Source organism: Lasioglossum baleicum, chromosome 12, assembly GCF_051020765.1.
Source record: "Lasioglossum baleicum chromosome 12, iyLasBale1, whole genome shotgun sequence".
NCBI classification, from domain to species: Eukaryota; Metazoa; Arthropoda; class Insecta; order Hymenoptera; family Halictidae; genus Lasioglossum; species Lasioglossum baleicum.
Window position 1 is genome coordinate 6,454,976 of NC_134940.1, and position 24,609 is coordinate 6,479,584.

General features: G+C 38.8%; 1 protein-coding gene across 11 annotated transcripts in view; it reads left to right on the forward strand.

The window, feature by feature from the left end:
• The window catches only part of Nrm (neuromusculin), a 407,543-nt gene that overhangs the window by 360,843 nt on the left and 22,091 nt on the right, over positions 1-24,609 (forward strand). For 9 of the 11 annotated variants that reach the window (XR_013010095.1, XM_076434722.1, XM_076434721.1 and 6 more), the window contains 4 exons: positions 1,225-1,261; positions 6,009-6,418; positions 10,976-11,083; positions 13,112-13,233. Coding sequence is in view for 10 of the 11 variants with exons in the window: in XM_076434722.1 (XP_076290837.1) it covers positions 1,225-1,261; positions 6,009-6,418; positions 10,976-11,083; positions 13,112-13,233 (677 nt within the window). In the remaining variant the exon portion in view is untranslated. The remainder of the gene's footprint in view (positions 1-1,224; positions 1,262-6,008; positions 6,419-10,975; positions 11,084-13,111; positions 13,234-24,609) is intronic. The other 2 variants (XM_076434723.1, XM_076434728.1) reach the window with 1 other exon arrangement.

Genomic DNA, 24,609 nt, shown 5'->3' on the forward strand with positions numbered 1-24,609 from the left:
TACCATTCAACTTTGTCCTTACCATATTTTACGTATCTTTAGAAACAACAAAGATATCTGAGGTGCAAACGTTAGATGACTCACCCTGTATAGTCTTCGCAAATTATAATGCTATAAAGCATGAAAATGAATTGCTCTCAAAACGGACGAAACAAATACGGAACAAGTTTTAAAGGATTCTTCAAACCTCGACAAAGAGTACAATGCTTACTATAATTAACAAAACCATTTCTCAGGGGAACGCTGTTCCAGCGAAATACAATGAAGCACAATCTTCTACAAAAGTTAATTAAACGTTCGTTCTCATTTTACCGTGATAAACCCTTTGGAGGGATGAAATAAATAGACTTACCCTTAATTCTAAACCTTGCGGAATCCGCGGAAGAATCTCTGTAAACATCCGTAGCTCGTTCACATGAAATTAAAACCGAATTTAAAGCTTTCGCGAAGATTCAAGGTTCAAGTTTCGTTCGTTAAACATGACGGCGCCCTCAGCTGTGTAATTCGCTGAACTTTAAGCACACATAACTTTTCAGCCACTGGATTTCTAAAATTCAAACTTGGATTTTCGTCGTCTTCATGTCAAAATCTACAGGATCGCATAAAAAGTTTTTTAAATTTCTGGTTTCCTCGGGTGAAGTTCATCTCTTTTTCTAATTGCAGCCACACATTCTTTTATAAAATCCACAGCCTGATAATGACATTCGACCAACAAAGACACGAATTTTGTCTACGTTTGTGGGCAAATGGACCGCTGTGCGCCACAAACGATTTATAAAACATTTAAAGCGGACACCGATGTCCCGTCGCGGCGTCGGTAAATCTACAATTAGCGAAATGAAAATGTCCAGCGAGTCTTCCCGTTCCTACACGCAGAAAAAAAGGGTGTCGTTCGTCGGTGAAACACGGCTCGCTCGCGAAACACCCGGCGAGTTTAACACGATCCTCCGAGAAGTTAGTCGGCGTTAATTAAATTCGCGCAGTCGTAAACTTCAAACTCGAAAAGAACGTCGCCAATTAAACGTAAGACTCGAGGGCGGAAGAAAATGTCGGGGGAGGGTGTAGGGGGTGAAACAAGGGACTGGGACCTGATGGGTTTCGTTAGTCCTCGGGGGCACAGCAGCAGCTGGCACGGGTTTCGTTTTCGGTAGCCTCCCACTAACACAGAAAAACTGATTCGTTTCTGCTCTACTTTTTAATTTGGACTTGGTAAACAAAACACAGACAGTAATCGGGTGGTCGAGCTGGAGGAACGCGAACAGTAAGTACGAAATACAACGCATCGCCGTTTACCCGGCTCTCCATTCTCCTTTTTTTTTTCTCTCTCTCTCTCTCTCTCTCTCTTTACCTCTCTGGTTCTTTCTTGTCTGTTTTATTCAGCGAATGCGCTCTCGTTTCCAAAAAATCGATTTTCTTTGGCATTTTCGTCAAGCGCAAGTGTTGTGGAACATGTGTGCGCGGAAGGATTTGTAAACAAACGCTGTCAATGAACGTGTTCAACATTGCTGTCAAACCAGAGACCATAAAAATTGCTGCACCATTATTTAAAATATTCCTTACAACATTAGATATGTTGGTATTAGACTGCGGATCTTTATGCATTTATAAATTCCGCAGAGTGTAGTACGATTTTTATTTCTTCCAGAACTACAAGGACTACTACTACCACTGAAAATAAGATCCTACATGATTTCACTTTCTTAAAACTTGCCTATAAAAATTGAAAATTGTATAAACATCCGAAGTCTAGTTGGAATCTGATCAATTACTAAACAATTAAATATTGTACGAGTTATTCTATCAATTTCATATCCGCCAAAAAGATCGTAGAGAATGGAAACATTTTAGGTCGGAAAATGACCGATCTCATAATTATTGAAACTATAGAAATCGTTCTATGGGAATCGATTGAATAAATAATATTTCTCAATCAAAATGGAACGAAATCTAAATAAATTCATTCGTGTGATTTTTACTTATTCTGCAACAGTCACGCTTGAAGAGAATCAGACGAGACGCTCGATTTTTTGAGAATAGGAGAGCAGAACGCCCACTTAATGTTTGCGGTGTGCTCTCTTTTCCCGTTTCGTCTGGCCAGGCTCTGTTTCGCTCGCCATTCCGTTCGCGGCACCAGTTTCTCTTTATTTCACGGAATTACCTTGACTTCCGACAGCTTGGCATCTGCGTCTGCATGCGCTCTATTACCGAAACGTGCTTCTACTCGCCGAAAAGCGACTGCAATATTCTACTTTACGCTTTATGAGACACGGTCATGCGCACGTCTCCGCACCGGTATGCTGATAATTCAGTGGTATTATTAAGTTTGTGCACGATGTATATATGTATTATATGTGTGGAGATGCATATACATATACAGAAGATGGTGAGAGATGTGCGGAGCTCGGATTGCGCGGGTCGTGGTAGAACGATTCGATTGGATCCGGGATACTAATTCAACCTTGGCAAATCTTGGTATTCGATTGATCGATGGAATTATCGGTTCCTCGTATGGGTGGCTTAGCAGGAATCAGATATAAAGAGGATTCCTGTAGTCCTCCGATTTCAGGAATTGAAAGATTCCTCGACCGAGGCGATGCTCGCGTAAATACATCTCTGATCAATTGGACATGCTTACTTTTCCTGTTTATCCACTGTCGCCGGTAGTCGACCCTACAGTCGTTGAATACCAACTAGACGGAATATATAATATTATAAAATGGAATATAACATATGATATTACAAACTATTAGAATATTGAATTTTTCTTTGATTTTAGAGAGTTGCTAAGATTAGAAAGTTCAAGATATTAACCGGCAGAAATGATTCTCGAAGAGTTCGAAGCTTGAATCAGTTAAAAAATTGAAAGATTGAATTCAATTTAATTGATGAACTGTGTTACACCGAAAATGACTTGATAACATGTACAGACAAAACATATTTATCTCTATTATCTTTCTTATTGAAATTCTACGAAACCGTGATGAATCGTTGCACATAAAGTGACTTCGATTATTATTAAAGAGAACGTTTCAACACGTGCAATTAAATAATCAAGTTAATTAAGCGGCGATAGATGGGACAACGACCGAAAAGGTTCGCCGTAGCATGCACTCGACGCAACATTTGCCCGCGGGCGAGCAAATGGCTTCCGAAGTAATTATCGAGTTTCTAAGTCGATATAGATACGATCTGTACACGTCCACGAAGACGTTAAATTATTCTGTCGTGTGTTGAACGTGTGTTTCTTTCTTGTTAGTCCTCTGGCATCATTGAAGTTTCCGTTTAATCGTATAAGGTGTTGAATGTACGTATTATCAGCACAATGACTTACGGACTTTATTGGTGTGAGTTCGTGTAACAGCTACCCTTCACGATGTGTAGTGTGCACGAGATTGTCTCCAATCTCACAGGAAACCTCTCTCTCTCCCACACACACACACACACACACACACATACACACGCTCCTTGGCTCTTACAATCTCTCTTACACCTCCTTGTTCTCCAGCATGGCTGAATGCATGTTGCGTTGCATAATTTAGTGACCACTTCCGACTTATAATAGTTTACTGTCGAAGTCTACATAGAGGTGAAGCAGGTAAGGGTTGCACGTGCAAATGAATAGGGTGGCGGAGTTCTTTGTTATTCGAATGTAGCATTGCGCGGTTGTTGCATAATTTAGGGGATGATTAGTTACACTAGCTGATCTCCGTTACAATGGTGGACTCCCACTCTGTCTCTCTCTCTGTCTCTCTCTCTCTCTCTCTGTTCTATTCTACCGTGGCGACACTTTCGAGGTGAAAGGTAGGTGAAGGGTTGCATGCCCGATGAGTGGAAAGCTCTCTCTTATTGAGTTGGCTGTCGTTCAAGTCGTGACCTGAAACGGAGAATCCTTTCGGCGGTATGAATTTTTTCAACCGCGCCAATGCGAATGTGCAGAACGTTAACGTCCTGCTTAGAACTCGATTAATATACATGAGTATGACGATTATGGAAGGTCGCATCATGAGCGAGGCCGCAATCATCGTGGCCGCAATCATGGCAATCATCGTGGACGTCTTCGTTTCTCAATATTGCGCATTGCTGTCCGCGACACAACGCGATTGCTCTGAACAGGACTGCGAGTAAAATTTTCATAAATTTTTGAACATTAAACAGGTGCGTATCGTTGAAAAACGAAGATTAAAAAATGTTTGAATTACATGTAATTCTCTTCGAGGATAAATTGAACTTCCGGGTGTTACAGGCCATATGCCCAATCTAGGTGGAGAAAAATCATACGTCATCATATATCATTTATAGCAGAATGAAGTTTTTATTAAAAACGGGACCATTTCATTATTGTTGAGTTTTCAAAAATAAAAGAAAAAATGAAAAAACATATTTCATACGATACAACAAAATGAAAATTTAAAAATTACAACATTGAAGTGACTTAAGAATCGGAAGGAAAAGTTCGTCACTGATTCGGAGAAGCCGTTGATTAATTAGCAGCATTTACGTAAGATGTGCGTTGACAATTCGCCGTAAACGAGGAAAAAATAGAATTTTATTTATAAATTCAAATAGACTTGTAAATTTCACTTATTTCAACACAAGTAGCATCCATTTATTACTGTTCGAATGAAAAATGGAAAAACACTGATCAATTTTATTGGGAGGATGTAAATAAAAAATCAATTAACACGACATTCGTTTGTGAACCCGTTCAAAGAACGACTTCCTTCCGCAATATTTCGAAATTGAATGCAGCGGAATCGAAAAAAATAATCGGTAAATACTTGAAACACGAGCCAATTGTCCTATAGTTTAATTAAAAAGCTCGAAAGAGCGGCGTGCTGCCGGCGCGTAACGTTCGATAGATTACTTTGCACGAAACAGAGTGAAAGCAATCAAAAGGATTCTTCTTTTCAGGTTTTATCTTGAATCGTAGTCTTTTAAAGTATTGTGTGTCTGTATTGTCCATAGTATTATTTCAGCACCTTCGGGAAATTTGAAATAAATATCTGATCAGCAGAAAGTCAATCAACTCTCTCTCTCTCTATAGAATCAATAATTCTTGTAAATTTCACTTTTCTTTCTTCAACTCGGTGATTGTTACATTCAATGAAAACAACAGTAATGCTACAAATGTTTTGAGATGTAGAACTATAAAACATTTCTGCTAGTCACGCTAAATTACTTTGTAAGACTGTTGTTTTAAACTTCCGAGTGTAATCGGTGTTCTTTCGCGAAAGTCTCTTCGTGCTTTACGAACTTCGTAATAGACGTTTAACAGAGTGTCACAAGTTTTTAAATTCCATAATCTATTAATTTCGTGAGAGATAAGTTCGTGAAGAACACAGCTTCCACCGGGGACATTAAAACAGCATCGACCATCAAAATCCGACTATGAAATTTACAGATCGCAGTTAACACGACTCGTAAAAATCGATTGCCAAATGGTGTTTTAATGGTAGAAATTTATGAAGTGATAATGGACGAACAGTTACAGAGAGATCAATATTCAAACTATATTTTTGTTGCTGTAGAAATTGATAGTAATTGGAAATTCATTGATACTATGATATTATAAACTGTTAGGTTGGATATTATATCATTGAATAATATTAAACCATATATTTTCATAATCGATTCAAATGTTTTCTTTAAAGTTCGACAGAACTTTGTATTTTATTTTAGTAATTATATAAAACATAATAACAAATTTTATGACGATAATTCCAGAAGAATGCAGATATATTTATTAATTTCTTTACGATTACGAGTATTCTACAAAGTCGTATTAATTGCGATATGTGCATGGATCGATTAATTCGAAAAGAATACTTCTGGCATTGCAAAAAGTGAAGAATGGCGATGTCAACGAAAGAATCGAATTTGGCGAATGAAAAAAGTGCTTTATTCTTTACTTAATTTGGTTCGACTATTCCGTAACTGTCGCGCGTCGATCCTTTCGTTGAGCCAGCCATGATTGCGACAATCTGGTGTGAAACGTGATCGTTGGACAGTCCAGACGGTGGGCCACCGAGTCCGACGGTGTCCTCGCACTCGGCTCAGGCCCCGGTGCATCCAACACCTGCACCAAGATGGCCGCTGAAGCCCGGGGTGCTGGTGCACATCAATCGGACCCATAGCCTGCGGTCCGGTCTCAGTGTTCGCAACGGCGAATCGCTGCGAAACGAATTGATAGCCAGACAGGTCGACATGCCTGTGACCGATCGATTTCTGATGGAAACGACAATCACCAAAGTGCCGGCCAAAGTGTTCCGACGCAGAAGGGAGCCAGCGCAGAGAAGCCTAACTGTGACCTCTCTGAATGACGAGGGTATGCTTGCCAGAGCTAATAAGATTAAGGCGATGTTTGGAGTGCAACTTAAAGAGCAGGCTACTTTGCCCGGTATTTCCAGAGAGAAGACAGGTAAGTCTGCAACGGATCCCGGGATGAGTATCGCTTTAATGTGGCCATGCCTGAGACGTGGAAACTTGATACAAGAGCGCGCGCGCGCGGTCCGGGACTCTTCACGAAGGTGTGATGTGTAACGTAGCGAATCCGCTAATTTATTCAGCTTTGCTCGCGACTATCCTGCCAACTAACACAGCTACGGGACACGAATTAGCCTCGTCGATGGTTTTCTTACACGTAGCGCCGCGCTAATCCGCCAATGTTCCCAGTTTGCTCGGAGCAAGTCTATTTTTCTTTGCTGCTCCTCTACGTTAAGTGTCGCAAACAGAAAATCCTTCTTCTTCTAATTCTTTCAGATTAGGCAATTTTTAATGTAACTTTTAAATAAATTTAGAGACGACTTGGAAGTTTTTTATTAATTTGAAGGAATTCTGTAATTTATTTTGCATTATTTGTGATAAACGATTGACTATCAACCTTTTTTCTCCATCGTCAAATTTACTGGAGGATTTTATTAAAACGCGAAAGAGATGTTAACGAAGTTTTAATCCGGAGTTTTGGTCCTATTTACCGGACACAAGGTGACAAAAAATTAATTAATTAATTTCTTTATGTCGTAGCACAATAAGGTTTTTAACTAATGTTTTCTATTTCTTAAAGGAAAATTATTGCCATACGAAGAGGAAATTTCAATTCTATTTTACCATGCTTATATTAGCTTGCCGAGTTGTCTTCGACTTGACATGTAATCGAATTTTAAACCACTTCCCGATGAGCTAGAGACTTGAAACTTTAAACATAGCTCGGAACTGGATGACAATACAATATTAAAAAACAAATTTTTAAAAAAACTGCGTTCACACGTCGTCGCGCGACACTCGGTAGGACGTCATCGCGTTCAGCGATCCCCACTCCACGCGCCAGCGCTCCCTACTCCACTACGCCTTTCCACTCCGACTCATCCCCACTCCCCATTTCGCACCGAAGGAGCTCAGTCGGTGTGGTGTTCCGTTCATTCAGTTCCATTTCGGACAATTTCGAACTCCATCAACAGACGTCGCGTCGTTTCTCGGAGTCATCCCCTCGTTCTATCTCGCGTATTTCCATATCTTGCGTTTCTACATATATCTTACTATTTCATACCAGTATTACTATATCTTGCGTTCCATTTAAAAAAGACTAAAAAAAGTAGAAAATAAGAAAATATATAAACAAAAAACATTTTAAAAACCACGCTTATATTAAAATGCACTAAAAAGGAGAAAATAGTATTTTTTAGACATTAGTGGCTATGTATAAAAGCGTGGAGCGCCCACGAAGATTACGTCAATATAGTTTAGCGCTCCACGCTTTTATTTATAGTCACTAATGTCTAAAAAAATTATTTTCTCCTTTTTAGTGCATTTCAATATAAGGGTGGTTTTTAAAAAGTTTTTTTTTTAAATAGAGTGATACACTGGGCGCTTCGTGTTATTTTTATTAATTTCTAAAATGTTTGTTTTATTAAATTTTTAAATGCTTTCGGCGCGACGGTTCGATCGTTTATTACGAGTTATGAAGCAATTTTGCTAATTGTCAAACAAAATGTTTGTTTTATGTCGGATAACCGGGTGTAACCTATAAAGTAGCGATCACGGAAGTGCGAAATGCCGCTGATTGATTTTTTACCACGTTTTTATTTTATCAAAATCGTTTCGAACACGCGCGTTTTTTCGAAGCTGGTCGTTGCGAAAAAAGTGATGCAGTAGAGAAATAGACCTTCCCGCGCCATTCAACTTTTTCCTGGACAACTTTTTTCTAGCTTTGACCCGGCTCGGGGTATAACCCGCCCCAATTGCGTTACCCGCCTCGTACAGATGGAAGATTGGAAGCAGACTTTTCATGCAATTAATGCAACTAATAAAATCTGGGCCGAATTTTACGCGGCATTTCAATTTTAGCTGGAATTTATGAATCCGTTTGAGTCAATTTTTGCAGGCCAATTTCAAAAATTTGATTTCGAGCAGAACGCACGTAAACTTTCGTCCCGGAGTCGCCAGATCAGGGCAACTTACTCGAATTGGGGGAAAAAGTTACCCTCTCTCTGCCAGTACCGGACTAGTCACGTGACATTGTAACGTATGCACGACGGAGATAAAGTGCGCCACGTGACAGGCCGTGGCGGAAGGGTAAGATAGACCTTCGATAAATATCGGCATAAAATTTGGAGAAAATATTATTAGAGTGCTATACTTTTCGAAAATACAGTCACACGAGAATATCTTCCCTTAACTCCTTGCCGTATTTTAACGAGCCACATTAAGTCAAAAAAAGCTTAATAAATATGAATTACACCTTTCTTTTCAAATGAAATTATAATTAATAATTGATTCCATTTTTTAATTACTTCTGTACAATGTTCAAGGTTTATCAGTGCCTGATAGACTTACAGAATAAATAGAACGTAACAATTTTAAGATTAGCTTAGTTCTTCGCGGAAAAAACGTCGGAAAAGTCGGTTTTTATTTTTTTTTAACAACGGCGCACCAACACAAAAAATCTGAAAAAATTCATGAACAATACCTATAACAATATATCGCTACTGTAAAAATATAAATGTGGACACTCTAGAACTTCCATGTGAAATCTGCATTTTTTCGATTTTTTACAAGCTGGATTTTCACTTTAAAACTCTGAAACCAATTGCAAAGTATGTATTTGGATTCTTGACATGTGTCAGATTTTTTTCAGAATTTCTAAACATCATTAACTAGGGAAAATAGGTCAGAAACTGATTTTTTGATTTTACCCCATAACTACCCTCCGGATCGAGATACAGGGTTGAAACTTTGCACAGTATGTTTTTCCTTGGTGTCCTATCGAATGACCCATCGTCGATATAATTCGGTTCAAGGACAGTATCCATACAAAAAATATAAATGATCGTTTCTCTTCTACAACATTTCTCGGGATAAAGACGTTCCATCGCTGTAACTGTAAAGAAAATGATACAGCGAGGGGGTTAACGTGATCGCCGATGGTCCTCGTCGCGAATAACCGGATTAAAACGCGCATCGTACCGGAATTAAACGGAATCAATTGCGATTTATTGCACAAATTATCCGTGCATATTACATTAAAAACACGGCTCGGTTACAATCCCGCGGTGCTTATTGAGCTATGTACATTGAATATTTGAAAAGCCCGAGTGTATTAAAGGGATCGGGTGTTCGGTCGGACGAAAAATTGTGTAATTTCGTGTGTACCCGTTTACCGAACCTTCGGCTGATCCTTTGTAATAACTTACCGTGAATTCGTTAATTATGGTAAGCGGGGTGGCCAGTAGCGTTTTGAGGCGCGCAACGGCGGAATATTAAATTACCAACGTAGGAATCTTGTGAAATATAAGGCAGCTGCGCGCGATCACGAATTTTCCGTTGACCGCAGACCTCTCTCGGTTATAGAATATTCCGTATAAATAACTGCGTACACACTTTTCCCATTAATTCGATGCCAGTCGAATCGGCCGGCGATACATTCGAATCGCTTTAATCCGACAATTATCGCGTAAGTGCATACGTGGAATCCATTAACTTCGATCATCGCGGAACAGGACGCCGGAGTAATGCGAATAAGAACAAAAATTCGACAAATTGAAAATTCAACAGGTTTTTCGATAAAAACTTATTCGTACCGCGGCTGTTCTATCCGGACATTCGCATGGGATACTGGATATCTAAATTAATTCGCGAAATATTTAAACGGTTCTTCGTTACCGTCATTCTCGTGTTAAACGCGGAGAGAAATGGAAATATAAATCATTGACTCGGTCGAGAATCGATCGGATTTCAACATTAACTTTTATCATTAGACAAAAATTGAGTTAGAAGAATTTAAAAATGCTGTCATATTAATTTCTACCTACTAAAGATATTACGAAAGAAGCAGTCTAGTTATAGACAGCGGACTTTCTGCATTTATAACAAAAATGAGTGGGCGTAATTGAAAACAGTAAAAACATTAGAAAAATTTGAACATATTAAGAAGGAACATAAATTTCTATTTCCTTCCAGTTTGTTGCGATTCGCTGTCTATCATGAAGTATCATGAACTAAATTCTGTATAAATTCTGTAGTTAAATTTCATTATTATTTGACCGACCCTCGTACTTTTATATGGACAAAATGTCGAGGATCAGACGAAATGCACGATTCTGGGGTCGGAATAGCTTCGAATTCAAAGGGCTCGCACTACAGTAGAAATACGGTCAATACTGTTTGATCCACTATCCCTCGTCAGTCTCCCCATTTTTCCGTTTGAAAGTTGCTAAAGGAGCAAGAGCCTCGACGGTGACGTTATCGTTCTAGTTGCAATTTATAACGGACATCAAAGCGTCCATCAAACCGACGTGAAATTATCACGGACGATTTTCGAAGCTGTTTGTCGTCGAACGATAAAATCGTGTTGCACGTAACGGGCAGTGGCCGCATAACGAAACGCTTTATATGTGTCGTTGCTTCTATGTGTCTCTTTTTTTTTTGGTTCTTGTTGTTCTTGTCGTGTGTGTGTTTTTTTGTTTTTTTTTTCTCTTAGCTGTGACTTACAAAAGAATAGCACCACGGCAGAGGATAGTGCATGCGGAATCGTCGTGCGAATTGAATCGATGCAATGTCTCCCGTAAGCGAAAAAAGCCAGGCGCAGGTACGTAACAATAGCGAACATCCGTCGGCCATTAGGCATGAACCCCCCGTGACCTACGATGATTTTCGCACGTTTCGAGAATCGAACGATCTCTCCTGCGATTCGAAATGTTTGCACGTACAGGATTCTGTGTGATTCGAATGCACGAGCGACTAACACCGTTCGCGGTGCAGAAGGTTCGTAAGCTTTTCTATTAGAAACGTACGAAGTGTTGAGAATTACGTACTAATGTATACCAAAATACAAACTAATATTCGGACACCGTTGAAAAGACGACTACTTTTTTAAGATTGGACCATACGATTTGAACTTTTATCAGAAATTAGAACATCTGTTTCGCTACGCAACGTGAAAAAAGTTTTGCAAAATGCAACTTTCAGTATTTTCTCTACAATTCCGATCAATTCAAATTTTTGGAAAAACTTCTTTTCACAACATGTAGTAAATTAATTGTTCTAACTGCTCAGAAAAGTCCAAATCGTATAGCACAATATTTAAAAAGTTATCGGTTTTTTGAGAGCGTCCGAATATTAATGGGAGTCACTGTAGTTACATACAACGATTGAATCAGTCATAGGCTGCGGATTTTTATTTGCGGAGTTAAAAGTTGTCCCCGTTAATTACAAGATGCAGAGACCAGACATTTCTTCTTTGAATAATTTGAATCTGTTGAACAATGTAAATGAAATAAAATCCGCAGTCCGGTGACGACAAGGTAATGTAATGAAAATCAAGCTGAGATTAGTAGAATTTGTAAGCAAAGGAAATTCTCTGCCAAAGAGTGTAATTTTACAACGATAACTTAATAATTCGTAGATGTACCTTTTGTTGGAGACTTTTTCTAGTAATTTTTTTGCGGATCGTTCGTGACAGATTTCGATTGAGAAGATAATATTTTAATTTTAGGACTTCTCTGAATATTTCAGATAATCTATTCAACGTAGAGTAAAATGCGCGTTCAGTTAATAATTCGAATTTATTCGCTTCCTTCGACAAGATATACGATCACTTTTACGATGTATAACAGAAGATTCTGGAGTTAATGTACCAAATTTATTGTACCATGTCAAGATGATGAATAGAGTGTGTATACTGAAAAAAATGGATCCGTCTAACGCCATTACAGGATCACTATAAATCCTGAACGTATAAACATACGTATGCAAATGCACCCTTCTCACGTATCGTGTTCGGAAAACAGTAGTGCGCAATCATATATTTAATCACGAAGCAAGCTTTGTTGCACACTGTGAAAACTGTATGTCGAACATAGTTGAACCACTAGAACTAATTGAGAGTAAATATTAATACTAGAAATGGTTAAAATCGAGATCGAGTATTGTTCGAAGTGGAAGAAAATATAAAATTAAAATATTATTTATCGGGAAATCTGGACGCACATCGACAGTTCCAATTCGAATTTCTGGGTGATACACTTTTTATATTAGTTATTTTATACAGTGTAGAGAAATGGTAAAAATAGCGCAGTTACAAATCAGTGATTTCAACCAAACTCTACAGAGTGTTCAGAATGATCGTGTATTCCGATCATAAATTTTCCCGAAAGCCAGAGTGCGATCTAAAGAAAGGAGAATTACAACACGTCCACTTCATAACTCTTCAGATATAAGAGCTGTACACGATCCAGATAAAGATATCGGGATTCTACATTTAGATCGCGTATTCGTGCAGCAACAAGAGTAGCCATAGGCCTAGTTCTTCACTTGTGATAGCGTTTGCAATCACACACCCGAACATCGTCGGATAAATGTCGTTCTCTGTTTCTCTCTCTCTATCTATCTATCTATCTCTCTCTCTCTCACTTTCACACCAGCTGTCTATCTTTGTTCCTATCTGTCTTTGGCGCACTGGAGAAACCCTCTACTTAAACAAACCCACTATATAGAAACTTTCGGAACGTGTACTGTCCCGTAGTCGGTTACCGGCGAATATATCCCACGACACCTTTCGGCTCGGGTGTCTTCGATCGCCTGATTCTACAAAGTCATGTTTCATTTGCACTTACAGATCCCAATCAAGCTGCGAATAACAATCACGTGAACAGCGTGTCGGAGGGTCTTCCGGACTCCGGAGTGAAGACGTTCTACGAGAACCTACCCTTCCACGGGATCCAAGCGCCGCCTAACAAGGTCAGTAGGAATCGATAGCCCAACCTAAAGTGCCTGCTCGTCGACCGGCATACACAGTATTGCTCTCTTAAATTTGCTAAATTTGTGAACACTGAAATTCGCGCCACCCACTCTTCTCCTACCACGATAAAAGATGAACAGACGTGTTGGGAAAATTTCAAACTAAGTCGCGTTTTTGTGTCATCTATCCAAACATACAGTTAGGAGCAAAACTGATCACACACACTTCAAAACAGAATAACTTTTTTATGAATCGACCAAACGACTTCAATTTCTCTGTGAGGCTAGATGAATTAGTTTAGTAAATGACGTCTAAAAAATATGTTGAAAAAATGCATTTGGTAGGAATTGCGAAAAGCAATAGTAAAAATTGATTTTTACGACTTTTTAGCTGAGCCAATAACGAAAATTTAAAAGATGTGTTTGGTCAATTTGTATAAATTACATACGCTCCGAAAATTTCATCGACATTGGTTAATTGGTTTACGAGTTATAAACGATCAAAAGTGGTAAAAATTGCAATTTTTCAAGATTTTTGTCCTTTTTACCACTTTTGATCATTTATAACTCGTAAACCAATTGGCCAATTTCAATGAAATTTTCGGAGCGTATATAATCTATACAAATTGACCAAACACATCTTTGAAATTTTCGTTATTGGCCCAGCTAAAAAAGTCGTAAAAATAAATTTTTACTATTGTTTTTCACGATTCCGATCAAATGCATTTTTTCAACATATGTAAGTATTTGATATACATCTTTGCAATGTGTAAATGAAATTGACAATTAATTTACATTTGATTTTTCTCACAAAAACTTTCTTAGAAGTTCTTTGTTTCGAGTGCAAAACTACAAGTAATTGCTATAAGTAATACAAATAACTACAAGTAATACAATACGAATCAGTCACTCTTGATGCTCGGTAGGTTCAGTGTTAAAATGTTTGCAAGAAATGCACTAGGGAACTTGCGCTGTTTGTAATGCGGAACACCACGAGTCGTACATAAATTGTACATAGCGTGAACCGCCGATGCGTCAACATTGGGACTACGGAAGCATCGGCGGTGGGGTGAGGTCCCCTTTCTCCAGTGTCGTCACAGATGACGTACCAGCTCCTAATAGTGTCCTACCACGCTCCGTAGGGGTTTGGTGGGGGGAGGGACTCCGCTCGCGACGCATCATTGCTATACACGAAGTCCATAAAAGTAGACCGATTTACGTCGTGTTTGGACTCGTTTTAACCGGGAGAATCTCGACGATCCACTGGTGCCGCATTTGGAGTGGTAAGACAAAAATGATTGAACTTGAAATTCTCTTTAAAGCGCATCTGTTCTCTCGCGTTGTCGAGTCGTGCTCCAGTAAATTACTCAAAGAGAAACGCTACCTCGAAACACAAGAATTTGACTTTCGGATCCCAAACTTGGCGAATTGAAATGAGCACTACTGTACACCGTTTACTTGTTTAGAGCATGACTGTTGTACCTTAACGCGCTTGTCAGTAACAGCCGGATGGAAATGCACCGTGCCGGAGGCGTTCGACGGTGGAACGCACCCGTCCACCATCGCCTCGGAATCACCAGCCTATACTCATGTTCTTGTTTTTCTTTTTCTTGTTCTCTCTCTCTCTTTTTTTCGGCCAATAAAACCGACCACAACATCCCGCCGTGCCGGCCACCGTCGAAAATGCAATGAAACAAACACGAGTCCATTTTGTTTTGCCGCGGCCACCCGACCGTTCGTGTGCTTCTGCTTCATCATTCATATATTCCATCTGCCGATACGATATATTTGCACGGCCACCAGCCACGTGGAAATCGAAGGAGCGCGTTAGTGATTTGCGGATACGGGAACATACACCTGTGCACGTAAAAGAATTTCGGGGAAGTCGTTGAGGCTAATCGAATACAATTTTTGGTGATGCTTATGAGAAAAGATTGGCTGCTCTGTAACTAGGGTAACCAGAAATTTTTCCCTTTTTCCTATGCAATTTGATTTGAACGGGAAAATGCCAAAAATTCGAATTTCGATCCTAGCAGATCAGTGGTTCAAAAATTATGAGTGTTTAAAATTGAGCGATTTTCAGTGCTTTTGACAGGTGAGGGTGCCGCCATATTCTAATATAGTGATCGTTGCGCTCACCGAGCGGAGCCGCTAACTGGCACAAGCACGCGGTAATGCCGATAATTAATAAGTTAGGTAGGTGATTAGGTAGTGGAGGGCGAAGAGCGCCGGTCGTTAGGCAACTTTGAACACTCATAACTTCTGAACCATTGATCTTCTAGGATCGAAACTTCGATTTCTGACATTTTCTCGCTGAAATCTACTGGATTGCATAGGTAAAAGGCAAAAATCTCTGGTTACCTAAGTTTAACCAAAGAATTCATAAACAGCAAGCGCATACTAATTTTTCTGTGACCTGCATCTCGGATAACTTTTACCCAAGCACCCAATTCAATTACTCTCGGTCTCGTTGAACGACTCCAATCTACGCGAACAGACCAACTTTCTTGCCAACTAATTTGAAAGTAATTTTTGGCTGTACGGCGTTGCAGTAATTCGTACAAGTCGTTGTAGTTGTCGCGCGCACAGCTCGGGTGATAAACATTATTGGAGCACTATTTCTTTCGCAAGTAATTTCACGATAAATTGTGTACCGTCAACCAGAGTCTCTCTTGATCTTTTATACAGCTGTGCTGACCACGGCTGACCAATAAAATCAATATCGTCGGTAATATCCAAACAATTTCGTCCGTGGAAAAAAGGAAAATTCCTAATCCCGGCTTACAGGTTTCGTAGCCGAGCAATTTGGTGACCGAATAAAAGGGAACAAAAACACTCGGCGAATGGAAGAAATTGTTCTCCATTTACTTAAAACAACCTCGGCGGGTCTACTTTCTCAGCTGGTGCTTTTTAAAGATTTTTACCATTTGGCGTACGATATCAAGCCGTGATAAATTTCTAATGAAGATTTTCACGAATCAGACTCGTCATGAAGGTTTTAACAATGTCTAGCAAATATGAATGTTACGCGGTTCTTTTTAGATGGAATACAATTTGATTCGTTTGTAATCAACATTTAAGCATTCAAATAAATGTAGCAAATTCGAGTCAGACTCGTGATGAAGATTTTAACGAAGTCTAGCAAATATGAATGTTACACGTTCCTTTTTAGATGGAATACAATTTGATTCGTTTGTAATCAACATTTAAGCATTCAAATAAATGTACCAAATTCGAGTCAGACTCGTGATGAAGATTTTAACGAAGTCTAGCAAATATGAATGTTACGCGGTTCTTTTTAGATGGAATAAAATTTGATTCGTTTGTGAAGTCTAGCAAATATGGATGTTACGTGTTCCTTTTTCGATGAAATAAAATTTGGTTCGTTTCGCGAAGGAAATGTTACGGCAAGAGGTTATAATGAGTCTACTAAATTTTAAAATGAGTCCAAGCTTTTATGGTTGTACTATTTGCATTCGATTTTTAAATATTTTCTTGTGTTGTATTAGGTTTCGAGGACGACCAATTTTTTTTACAAATATTAATATTTCATGATAAATTCTGTGGTTTAAAGTTTTGATCACTTTGACATAGGACATCGGTCAAATTGCATTATTTTTTTGAGTCTTTCGGATTTATTTTCATGAGACTTTTTTTCTGGTAAATATGTAAATCCTATAGGATAAAGTGCCCAAATATGAACCACTTTTTTGTTGGTGTCATTATTTGATTATTTTAGAATGCTCTTTTTCGTCCAAAAAATTACCAGTTGTAGATGCATTTCCTCCCTATAGGATTCTGGGGTCAAGTTTGTTCAGAAATTAATACAGCTGGGGAAAAATATTCTTTTTCTGGTATGTCACTTGCAGGTTTCAGCGAAGTACACCTTGAGTTCCTAACATGACACCTAGTGCCATATTCGGCACCCACACCAAGAATGTCAATAGCTATAGCCATATTAGGGAACCCTTGGTAGTGCCATATTGGGAACTCCACGTGGACTGATAATACTAGAAAATGAAAGAGAAAATGAATTTCAGCCCAATCCAACAGTTGGCAGTAATATATAAATAAACTGAAACTACAGATATGTTCAAACATTTCAAAATCACTTACCTCGAAAAAGATACAATCGAAAATCTAACCACAAACATATTCAACACGTGGAGACACAACTGGCGGAGGATCGATACTAAAATCTATAGAATGGTGCGATTGCACTGCACACTGTTGAGTGAACACGGTAAACTATTGTTTAAGGATTTTCTCCCTGGAGTGTGACTTCTCCTCTACAAGATATAAGTTAGTGCCATAATAAGCGACTATACCATATTTGGGCACTTTACCCTACTATGTAGCTCAATTAACCCTTTGCACTCGGAGCTATTTTAACTGGAAAATTAAACATTTCTTTCGACCTAGAATAATTCCATTCTATATTCATTCTTTTCTTTGCATGAATATGAAATTGATATAATACCTCACACAATACTTAAATGTTTAGTAATTGATTAGATACTAACATATTTAGTAATGTAAACAACATTCTGAATAATGGTACAGCAATTTTTAGTGGCGCCTCAGAGTCGCCACTCGAGTGCTAAGGGTTAATGCGTAAACTCAAATGTTCTGAAATTGTGACGTGCGGCGTTTTTCCTAAAAACCACAGAATTAGGAATCGTATTAAGATAAAGTACGACTGAAGAAAAATACCGTAGCAATGGGTACAGTTGCTCTAAAACCCCCGTGGATAAAAAAATATTTTTTGCTCCGGCGATGTAATAGGTCAAACGTTTTTGCTTACGCGAGCCGGGGCCCATGGAGCCGTGGAGAGGCTAACTCGAGGAAGGAATGAAGGTAATTTGATAAAAGGGGTCGAAAATATCAGGAGCACGCGAATACTCGAGGCTCTCAACCGCGAAACGTGGCACAGAAAGTCACCGTGAAATAATCGCATTATAAGAGGCTGGAGTGCCGGAGTACCATACCGGCAGTCTGAGGCCTCGCCTCCCTCGAAGAGGAACGCAGAGAACGCGAGAAACACAGAGAGAACCGTCGCTGCAAGGAACTAGTGTGTATTGCACTTTGTGGTGAGAGGCTTTAAGCGCCGAGAACGTAATTAGGAATAGGTTTCACCCGTTACCAGTCCACCCCAGCTTATTTCGGCATTGACTTTTTAACCTACCCCCTGTTACAACCATGATTAATGATCGCCCATTAAATCCTCTTCACGACTGTTCATTTGATCTCATCCTCATAGTTGCTAAGACGGAGATAAACGTGTTGTTGAAATCGTTCATTCTCTGCGAAAGTTTAAGGTCCTGAAATTTCGAGGAACTTGCAAATTGTTTCATCAAAATTACCGAAAGTTGAGCAAGTGCAAACATTTTCTCTCGAGCGATTCCATCGCCAAATATTTTCTTTAAGGGTTGAAGGTGAGCGTTTTAGGGGGAACAAGAGTATCGCATTTTTTTTTTTACTTTTATCTTCCGCATGAAAATACGAATTCTACATGCAAATTCATTTTGTAAATTGTCGAGAGCGTCCCATCTTTTTCGTGTGTCTCTTGCCCTTTTTAGATTATTCGAAAGATAAACGCCAAGAGCGATGACCTCTTACCATTTTGATACTTCAACTTCTAAGTAGAACTTGCCCATTCACCCATACTTTTACGATTCTCTCCGTCTACTTTTAAAAAGAGAATCTGCTTTAATCATCTTTCTTATATTCTCCGATGGTCGTTGCAACTTTATTCATTTAGTAAGCCAACAGTTCGCTGTGCCCGATGAAAAGGAAAATGTTGGTTGGAAAATAAGAAACACAATTTTCTATAATCAACTTGTGGAACCACTGTAGCCTCGAAGACTATGATACACGTGAAAAGCATAAAGTATTAACTTATTGGAGGAAGTGTTACATCAATCTCATATCCACAAAAAATTTAAAAAAAATCATATCGAATGTTTATTTTTCCAGTTAGAATAGCTCCGCCTGCAAAGAGCTAACCCCTTGCCCTACAATATCGTTTCAGACTCGTGATTAAGATTTTCATCAGAGTCTAATAAATATGCACGTGTTATTAATCTCCTTTAAACCGAGATGAAATTCTATTTTGGTTTTGTTAATGTATAGTTATTGGAGAACACGTCGGCATACAATAGATATAAATTTTCTCCTTTTTCAGGAGATTACGAACTACAAAGAAAGTTCTAATCACTGAAACCGTAAAATAAATCGTACGACAAGGGGTTAATGATCGGGAGTCCCCTAACCGCAGAGCGCGGTCATTTGCGGTGGTTCACGTATGACAATTGTCCTCGAAACAAATAAATATTTAGACTGTCGATCAATAATCTACATATTAATCCATCGGGGTTAGGCGAGTGGTGCTGGCAATGAAATATGGATTTCATAGAACCAGAACACGCCTGGTAAAAGCTCGCCCGAACCAAAGATGGTCGACAAAGGCCGTCGCTAATATCCATTTTCTTGCCTCTTCGCTTTCAGCTTCTGTCCATACTCAATTACTTCGGATACGACCCGTTCCTCTGCTTCCAATATGGTCATTATGTATAGGTCGAAGGGAAGGACACTTGGTTAAATAAAGGGGTAGCTAACCTCTCTTCGTGGCCGATAGAATCGTAAACTATGCAGGGTCGTTGTTGAACACTCACTTGGATCCTCATAAAGCAGATAGACAGTTCCTGGTCGTCAGGAACTACTACGTCTTTGACTTGTCTCAAGTCGATGCACCGACGGCCATTGTTCGATTCAGCTAATCTTGCCACTGAACTACGGACACTTGCACTCTCGCCCCCGCAACTTGCCTGACTCTCGCGTCAGTAAACTTTGGACGGAATTGAACCGACCCTTGCAATTCCAGAGATGGCGAAATCTTAACCATTTGCACTTCGAATTAATTTTCAATTTTGTTGCCAACAACTCCCTACTATTTCAGGGTTACCCTTAACTCGCCGACAATTATTTCAACAACAATATTAAGTAACCGACGTTTTGAGATCACCGATAGTTATTTTCCCGACAGTCACTTCATAAGTGGTAAATTCATAAGAATAAATTAAGGTGGAGTGGGGTAAGTCCGAAAAAGCCTTTTTAAACTTTGTTTTAATATCACTATATCCCCTTTCATATTTCAGCATAAAAGTACTTGTTCGTTTAAAAATGGTTAACTATAAAACTGAACAATATAATTTAATGCAATAAGAAGCATTTTATAGCAGGCTTGTTAATCATTCTTTTCTTGCCCCGTAGCACTTGAAACAAGGTTCGAAAGCATCTTTAACTCTCAGAGACGGACTTGCCCCATTTTCGGGGCAAGTGCGTCCTAGTTGACACTTTGTACAACATCCTATCAAAATAATAATTTTCAAGCAAACTTAGAATCCTACATAATACTAATTCATCAGTAATAACTGTGGCAAGAGTTTGATACCAAGAACGTTAAGTTTTTACATACCACACTGAAAATATATCAATTTAAAGTCCAACTTTGCAAAAACTAGGGCGGAGTTACCTCACTCCATCTTACCGATAAAAGTTACAATTAACTAAATTAAAATACAATGAAAACGTTTGTCGATGAAATGACTGTCGGCGGTCTCAAAATGTCGGTGAGTTAATATCGTCAACGAAGTTAGATGTCCATGAAGTCGTGTTGGTGAAATAATTGTCGGTGAGAGTTAACCCATTTATTTATTATTATGAGATTTATTACAACATAATGTACGTTACAGAGTATTACAGAGTATAGTGAAGAACAAGAACATTAATAACATTGGGGAAAGAAAAGAAGACCCTGAGGCACGTGTAGAATTAACCCATTATTTCAAGTGTCTCATTTGAAATTTACTTCAAAGGACAGTTCCTTGACTGCTACTCATTTCAAACAATTTTGTTTTGCTAATTATATTAAATATAGCTCTGAAACTTGTTCTAATTTATATTTGTGGAACTTATATTTGTTTTTAACTAAAAAATAAGAGAATTACAATAAAGAAAGATCTACACTCGACAAAGAAGTGCAAAGGGTTAGAGATCCATCCAGTAACTTCCACTGCAATTTATTTTTTTTTTAAATTGCACGTGGACCATCCTTATCCTGCTTATCAATTGAGAACTACAATAAAATACAGTCAACGTTATCTCGAGTCTCGACGAGAGAAACATATTTCCAGACAATACGTCGACGTTTATATTCTACACCACGATTGAAGTTCTACCTCGTGCGCGATCGAAGATTATACTCTCTCGGTGGAACTGCGCTTCTGCACCTGCAACCTTATAGAAACCCTAATGCACTATCAAAGTTCTATAATTAACATTGCACTGTCGAATTTCTATTCGACAAGTGGCACATACACCGCTTTTGATCCTGAAACGCCCGGCACGTTCTACGCTAATTCGAATTTACCTTCCACTTCGATGTGCATACGTATCGTAGTCGTGTACTCTTCGAATCTAGTACCACGATGAATTTCAACAAAAATATATACGTACAACTCGATAGCAATATCTGCTGCTCCAAAACTTTTCCCTTTTAGTTTTCCACTTTTATTTGTACTTGTTCGCTACATGGTACCAACCTCGACAAATCCACAGGACTTGTTCCATTTCGAAAATTAAAGAAACGAGGATTTTTCACATTTTATTCCAAATGTGAAAGGAAAACATGACCATATTTTTATTCGTTTCATAAAATGTTGTATAGCAACGGAGAGGTATATTGAAATACATAAAATTTGTTGTTCAAATCTAGATTAATCTGTATGCAGAATACAAATTGTCTAACTTGATTGCAAGGAGCAGGAGTTAATCATAATGTGTTTCTTCCTAAAATATCTGTTTTAGATTCCTCTTTAACCCAACGTCAACGTGAAACATGATTTTTTGTCTAAATTTATGCAATCTATCCAATCTATTTAGGCAATCTTCAAGTTTTGTAGACAAATTTTAAGAAAGTGGGACCAACTAAAATACTATTTTCATTGGTAACAGCATTTGTAGATCGAAAAATAAATAAAAATCGTGATAAACTCTGTCGAATTTGATACTCCAGCATTTTTTGAAAATTTATGTAAGCCGTAAATGCATACAGATCCGTCTAATGATGAACGTTGAAGTGTCGTGGGTTGTTTAACGAGAAAAAAAGTCCGGATCCGCGAAGAACTGAAATATTTCCGGCACGAAGCGAAGGATTCGGCAACAACAATTCAGAGTTGATGCGTCGAAAGTTGCGCGCTTTCTTTGAATTGCAAAGCAGGTATCCCCGAAAAAAAGGGTCGCGTCGCGTCGTGACGAACCATCTACAGACGAAGGATCTGTTCCTCGGTGTTCTATGGTGCAACTCCGTTTCGCCTCGGAAACGTTTAACTTAAAATTGGCAACGCGCGTCGTGCGCGTTCGCCAGCCGTTCGTTTCCGAGATCAAAGAGAATATAACAATGAATAAAAGTTCTCGGGGCCGAGGTCCCATCTCTCTGTCTCTCTCTTGCTAGGGACTGGTCCGAAATTTTGAGCAAGTATGTAGACACGAGAGCCGGAACTTCTCTATGACCCCCCTCGATCATGCTAAGCCAGCTTAATTGTCACGTTTCAGACAACGACGACGACAGCCGATGCTCTCGCGGCGAGGGAAAAATGACAGAGCTGAAATAATTAACTCCCCGAGCAAACTTTCCGACAAATGAAACCAGAAGTTCGGAAACGAGCGGACCATAAAGTAGTGGTTAAGTGGAATTGGATCCTTTTGTGGTAGTCGCCATAATTAGTTCACGTGTACCCGCTGCAACCACTTCTACGAGATAATGGCAATTTTCGGAACGCGAGCAACGAAACTCCGACGAGAAATTGAAAACAGTAACAAAAGACCGTGGTCCGCAATTTTAGAAAATTTTTTGTTCTACGAGTCGATTCGCCGCCCTTGCAATTCCTTATTTTATCTGGATCTAACTCATTTTATGAAATTAATGTGTTCCTCGGCGTCCAATTGACACAGTGGTAAAAGATCAATTAAACAACAAGGCAAACAGAGTTATTTTTCGATGTTTTTTTTTTGTTCAAATTGATGAGTTAACCCTTTGCCTTGGAGCTATTTTGTCTCGAAAATTAAACATTTCTTCCGACCTAGAATAATTTCATTTTGTGGATATGAAATTGATACAATACCTCATACAATTATTAAATGTTCAGTAATTGGTTAGATCTCAACATATTTAATAATGTAGAAACAATATTTTGAATAATGGTACAGCAACTTTTAGTGGTGACTCCGAGTCCCCACTCGGGTTAACATTTACATCTCAGGTTTCTCGGTTGTGTTTCGCATTTAAAAAGTGACAAAGTTTCTGGAAAACTGTGTGAAATCGACACGAGGAACGGACGGGGATAAAAGTGGTATAATTGTACAGGGAGCTGCAGTCTCAATCTAGGTGCACGGTAGTGCACCAACCAAGTTCTCGCACTACCTCCTTTTACACGAAACAACTTAGTCATTTTTTAGAGGCTTATAACTCACCACTGGAGGCAGATGGAGAGATGTAATTTCGTACACTTGTTAAATGCTATCATGTCTCAATATTGACAAAACATTAATCTTCCAACATGAGCAGGTTGCGAGATATAGGGCCTTAAAAATCGCTTTTGTCACTGACTGACCATCAAAACCTTTTGGGTACTTCCCATTGACCTAAAAGCTTGAAATTTGGTACATAGGTCCTCCATAACAACCACTGAAAGGAATAATTATCAAAGTTTGAAATTTTACACCTTAAAGGGGTTGTACTGAAAAAAAACATTACGAAATAGGTACGTAGGATAGAACATAGCAGCATAACTTACATAAGTATACGTTTTATTAGCTTCGAAGTCGCAACAAATACTGATGAAAAAAACAATCGCTCTAACGTAAACAAAAGAAACTGCACCGAGCATCGTCTATAGCGGCGGGGGGCAAACGGATCCGAGCGTCGCCGGCAGAGTGTTAATCTTCGATACATTGAATTTGGATTTTGTCTTGCAGATTAGAAAAGGATTTTTTTCTTTGATACCTACATGATAATTGATGAAATTTCAACAAAAATTGATGAAATCACAACAAAAACATTCTGTAAACAGAAGCCAAGTTCCTATGGCCGTAAAAAGTTGTGAGATCAAAGAAAATACGGCCAAGTTCGTCAGCTTAGAAATACCTCCTGCAATACTGAAAAACGCGTTTGTAAAAATTCGTTTAAAAGAACGCTATTTAATTTTTAAAGAGTTACGTGGAGGGCTAAATTATTCAAACTTGGCCGCTACCTAACACCTTCTATGGTCATTGGTTTAAAAAGTAACGGCCAAGTTTGAATAATTTAGCCCTCCA